The sequence below is a fragment of the Dipteris shenzhenensis genome, chromosome 13, assembly GCF_047967505.1.
Source record: "Dipteris shenzhenensis isolate YYH24624 ecotype China chromosome 13, Dip_SZ_1.0, whole genome shotgun sequence".
Taxonomy (NCBI): domain Eukaryota; kingdom Viridiplantae; phylum Streptophyta; class Polypodiopsida; order Gleicheniales; family Dipteridaceae; genus Dipteris; species Dipteris shenzhenensis.
The window spans coordinates 51,922,899-51,928,574 of record NC_141608.1 but is presented as its reverse complement, the minus strand read 5'-3'; the positions used below and the strand labels follow the sequence as shown (position 1 = coordinate 51,928,574).

General features: G+C 39.5%; 1 protein-coding gene across 1 annotated transcript; it reads right to left on the bottom strand.

Moving 5' to 3' along the window:
- Positions 1 to 370: 370 nt before the first annotated feature.
- Positions 371 to 1,501, bottom strand: LOC147895557 (potassium transporter). Its single transcript, XM_087384099.1, has 3 exons — positions 1,101 to 1,501; positions 852 to 915; positions 371 to 762 (listed from the first exon to the last, which is right to left on the bottom strand). The coding sequence occupies exons 1-3, from the start codon at positions 1,437 to 1,439 to the stop codon at positions 593 to 595; spliced, it is 573 nt and encodes a 190-aa protein (XP_087240225.1). The 5' UTR covers positions 1,440 to 1,501; the 3' UTR covers positions 371 to 592.
- Positions 1,502 to 5,676: the final 4,175 nt, after the last annotated feature.

Below are 5,676 nucleotides of genomic sequence, written 5' to 3'. Positions count from 1 at the left end.
TAAAGTTCCTCGATGTGTGTATTTTAATAGAATAAAATATTAATGATGCTACAGGCAAGGCGTTCTTGTCCAATGAATCATCTCGAAGTTTTTACCCAACACTATCCCTAGTCCTAATAATGATGCTACTCCCCTATGAGACTTATTTGAAAGAGCTTAGAAAGAAAATTCCATATTAACCTTCACTTTAAAGAATTGACTATTAATTTATATATTGGCATAATTTTTTGTCCAAGAAATTTTCATGGTTAAGATTCATTGAGAACTATGCAACATGGGTACTTGTTTGAAAGAGCTTAGAAAGAAAAATCCATATTAACCTTCACTTTAAAGAATTGACTATTAATTGATGCAATATATCCTTGTATTAAAAAGTCCTTGTAAGCTTTAGTCAAATTGAGCTAGTGCATACCGGAGTGGGTACCAATGAAAATGGGATTCCTTTGTAGGTGGGAAAAGACATAGTCGTAGGTGGGAAAAGACCCCTATTACAAAAATAATCTCTACTTAACACAGAGAAGGGCCTGAATAACATACAAGAATGATAGCTGTTGTAAGGAGGGACAATATCTGCAATTTTCCACACGTAAATCTATCTATTGAACAGGCGGGTGAAGAAGTTCCCAGTATTGGACTTCTCCAGGCAGGCGACATGGGCATACCGCCCAAAGTTATCAACAGTCCGCGGCTCGCTGGTCGTCTCTTTCCTGCAAAACCTGCATCTCTTGTCCACCCATCCTTCCTCCACATATTCTCCGTCAACTGCCATAAGCTTACCAGCGCAGGTCAGAACCATGGTGTTAGAGGACAATTGCAAACTTCTAAACTCAATGCAAAATCTATTGTCTTACCTTCGATGGAATCTTTGAAGAAGTCTTTATATGTTCCCCCAATCTTCCTTCTAAGCGCTCCGTACTGCATAATCAGTTTGTATATAAGTTAACAATCAGGCAGCCTGCACGAGAAGTTCTTAAGCAATATCGACAGGCCATACGAAGGTCCACATAGCAGGTCCCGGTCTACCTTCTTTCTGCCTGTCCATGATGCGCAAATCAACGAAGACATGGAAGCACAAAGCGCATTACTCCATGAGAGCTTACCTGCTCAGGAGTCATTTTCTCCCCACCACGGGCCGCGGAGCGAGCGTCATCAAGCAGTTGGGCATCCCTCTCGGACCGCACCTGGGAAAAGTCGAGGGCGTCGGTAATTCTCCCAAACAGGGACTGATTCTCCTCCTCAGGGGAGGTCGAGGGCGTCTCGCTTGAACCCTGGGCGGCAAACAGGGAGGTGGAGGCGGGAAAGCGGGAATGGGGCAGCTTGAGCTGAGGGGAAGCAAGGAGTCGACCAAGGGAACCAGGGTGAGAGAAGGATGACGACGAGGGGACGGGTTTACAGGATGAGATGGAGCTGTTCGCCATGGCACCTCTCACGACTACCATGACTCCCTCACTGCTTCTTAACCATGCATGACCAGTGCCAAGGCCACAAACAAAACACGTGGCATCCTAACAGCCCTCATCTTTGCTACTCTTCGTCGATAACTCCCCCCAAGTTAAAGAAATTTGTAAAATGTATCATGCATAGGTAGCCTATTCTTTGCTCCTGATGGATCTCCTAATCTAAGAGGGTGAATTGCATTCCGTGGGCTTGCCTCGGAGCATTTATTGAATGTTTGATCGATGCTACCTGCTCGAACAAGAAGTCCATGAACTTGCGACTCCAGATGTCAATGCAGCTTGTACAAATACGATCGTGCACGGAGCTTAATGCCCACAGCGATCTCTGTTCACAGCGTGTACAACAGGCAACTATCCATATTGAAATAGCACCATGGTGGACAGGACTCACGGTTTGCAGCGATGAGCATGTAGACCTGGAGAAAGAAGACGTGTATCCTTGGCGATAGGCTAATGACGAAGCGCTAAAAAAGTCATCGGAATTGCAGAATAAAAAAAGCCTAATGAACTTCTTAAGGATCGACTACATTACATATGACCTACCCTCTTACCAGGGCAGGCCAAAAAAATCATTATCTACACATTCAAGCATCAAATTTCCCCTGGATTTGTTCCGGTGGGTTTGTAATTTTGTATCTCAATTGTCTTCACATTTAGAAATTGGATTCGATCAACAAAAGTTAACTTGTTTGCAAGATTCACTGAAAAATTAATTGATAATCTGATTAGCACTTTAGCCTAGGTTTAGTCCCTAATTAATCTAATTAATTAATTACTCTAATTTATAACCTTCCCTCTATTGCCCTCCGTGTAGCACAGCATGCCCGTCCCCCTCCGCCTCTCCGCCCCCCCTCGTCTCTCTCTGTCTCTCTCGCATGCGCGCCGCCATCTATGTGCCAATCTAGGGACGGTGGACTATAAGACGCAGGGGACGTAGGGAGAGCACCAGGGATGGTGGAGTTTAAGACGTAGAGGGAGGAAACAAGATAAAGCTTGATATATGTTTCTCTATCTTCTTCAGATGCATAGTGCTCTCTCAAGTAATAGGCTTCACAATATGCACCACCTATGCGTAGGCATGGAAGGTCAAAATTGGTAGCCTGCATGACCTTCACCATAGTTGGGGGACATGAATGGGATCGCAGGGTGGTGATGACGAGGGTGCGGGTTTATATATTCTTCGTCCAGGATGTGTAGAAAAGTCTCTAAGGGACATGCAACAAAATATCCTTCCCCTCCCCATTTCCCCCTCTCTCATGCTCTAATAGCATTTTTCACAAATTGGGGGTTCCTATTGACTAGAAGTTACATAACTTGATAGGTTTACATCTTATTATGATCGATCAAACTATCAGGGATCGCTTGCATGTTGAAGTAGTATTCTTTTATCATGGAGCACATAATGGCTAACTCTCGGCTAACTCAAAGCACAATTTGAACCTTGCCATTCAAAATCATGGACATGAGACACAATATGAAGTCACTAAGTTGCTCTTGACCAAAGATTGCCACTTTTTGAGAATTAAAGCATAATAAATACATGAATAAGGCATTTCTTGCATGAGCTAGTAGGTTTTTACATGAATTCTATCATTGTTGTGCCCTGGATTTGACCTAAACATTGGTGTTGTTATCCTTTGATCTCACATCCCACCATGGTTATCTCTATTAATTTCCTAGCATGCCTTGGAACTAAGAACATGAATTAAAAGAGGTTAGGTTCTCAAACTAAATATAAATCTTGGAAAAAAAAACTAAATATAATTTAAAAAAAATCCCCCAAAGTCTATAATGCAAGAACTTGTGCATGTGCTCCCACCATGGTCAATTTCTTCCATTTCATGGAATTCCAAGAACATGCATTAAAACTTTTGTTTACTTAAATATAACAAAGACTTTTCTTGTCCAATGGGATCGTCATATGATGAGATGAAGACTTACATTAGTACTAATAACATTGCCAAAGAATTCTAGCATAAATAATCTCTCCTTATAATATGGCTTGCTCTTTAAGCTCAAAGCTCCCTAAAAACATGCATCCATGTGTGATCAACTAAGTATTAGAAGAAAAATAGTTGGGAATAAGATACCTATGGCAAAAATTTATGGAACCCAAACTAAACTAGCTAAAATTGATAGATTTAAAATTAAAAATGACATAAAGATGTGTCATACAAACTTTTCTAGCTCCATGGCAATGTTGTTTATGAACAGTGAAAATTGGGCGATATTATTGTAAGCCTAAACTAAATTATGTGGCCTTCACTTGTATATGGATCCTCTTTCATGGATTGATTATGCTACACTTTCTTGAATTGCTTGCTAGCTTGTCTAATCTCTTTTATCTACTTTATGTACCTTATGCTCCTCTTTTATGACCTTGAAACCATGAAGCAAGAGACACTGTGAAGCAAGATGAATGTCACAAATAACAAGTAGCAAAAATATTGACATTTTATCTGTGTACCACCTACACATCGTAAAATGTTAAAAATTTCCCATATCAACATTATACTAAGGCATAACTACATCTAAACCCATTATATTATAACAAAGATTTTCTTACGTCTTAATTGATTACCAAGCACAACAGAGAGACATTGAACCAATGCAAAACCAAACACTTGCTTATATTTTATGTCAAAATGAGCTCGCCCCTATTGGGCTTATGGCTTGACTACATACACTCATCTATAGCTACTACTATAGCTAGATCTCATGCACCTCTCCATTGACATGTGCTCCCATAGATGCAAGTTGTTGCATCAAGTTGGTTGGTAGTTTAGGCATCATTGCTGCTTGAATGGAAATCTTCGTGCTCCATGTCCAACATTGTGATACACAAGTGTAGGAAATTAATTGAATTAAAGCATGAATAGGGAAATTTTTTGGTTGATTATGAAGAAAAAGAGAAATAAATTGAAGCAACATAGACTTGCTTAGACTTTATGGAAAATTGTTTTCATCCCTACAAGGCTTGTTGCTCATCTAAATGTGCTTCGTTGTAGCTAGTACGAATGACTAATCTGATAAATATTGATCATTATTTCAACTCTCATAACAAACTCACACACAGCATTGGCAAAGTGACTCAGTCTCATATGTTGACTAGCCTTATAAAGAACATATTGATTGCTCACAGTCCTTAGTTTAGTCATTTGCAACACTAAGGTTCTCATTTGTCCAGTGCTTATATGCATCAGGCTTGCTTTGTCCCCAATTCGCATGTTGCGCTTTGCTTTTCTCGTCTACTCCTATAATCCTGGCTTTAGCCTTGCTCTCCTCACTAGCCACCTAACCAATAGTAGTTTCCATCAGACTACCATCGGTTGTCCACTGACAATGTGAACGATAAGTCTAACCATAATAAGTCAAACTGATAGTCCAAAAGTCAGATATAGTCAAGTAAATAGTCAAACAATCCATGTCATCATCCACATCAATCCTACCATGTCATCACTACCACATCAACTACTACATCATCATAGTCAAACAATCCACATCAATATTACCACGTCATCACTACCACATCATCATCAATAGTACCACATCAACTACTACATCATCAATACGACCATGTTATCACTACCTCATCATTGTCATGCCAACTATTACATCAGCTACCACATCATTGTCATGTTAACTATTACATTAGCTACCACATCATCATTTGGTACCACATTAGCTACTACATCATCATTAGCTATTATGTCATCATGGCCAAAGTTGTACAATCATAGACAATTATTCAAATAGCTGAAACCACAATTGACCAATGGCTCATGCCCTATATATTTATGATCTCAATTTTACTTTTTGACATATACAATATGTAGATTGACATAGATTCATCATCGGGACTACTCCAAATTCATTTGCAACGTCTCCAAAGTAGCACATGCAAGGAACAAAGAAAAAAACTATTTTGCTGCATTTGTTGTATGAACATGCAGTCTAGTTGTAGACTAGCACATACTTAGAGAAGATCAAACTCCATAAAGCCAATTTAGCCCTTACTTGAACAACATAATTAGTTTTTAATAGAGTCAATGAGCTCGGATCTATAATTAATATTCACATTCACACATCTGATTCCATATGACAATGGGTAGTATTAGGGCTTTATGAATCACTTGGTAGTTTTATCCTTTGACTTTAGAATAATTGCACTCATTTGCATGCATATGACACCCTTATAAAGTTAGAAGTTGATTATTTT

Coding starts and splice junctions, on each gene's coding strand:
- LOC147895557 (XM_087384099.1), bottom strand. CDS start 1,439: ATGGTAGTCGTGAGAGGTGCCATGGCGAACAGCTCCATCTCATCCTGT. Junction 916..1,100: donor AGAAAATGACTCCTGAGCAG/GTAAGCTCTCAT, acceptor CTGATTATGCAG/TACGGAGCGCTTAGAAGGAA. Junction 763..851: donor CTTCAAAGATTCCATCGAAG/GTAAGACAATAG, acceptor AGCTTATGGCAG/TTGACGGAGAATATGTGGAG.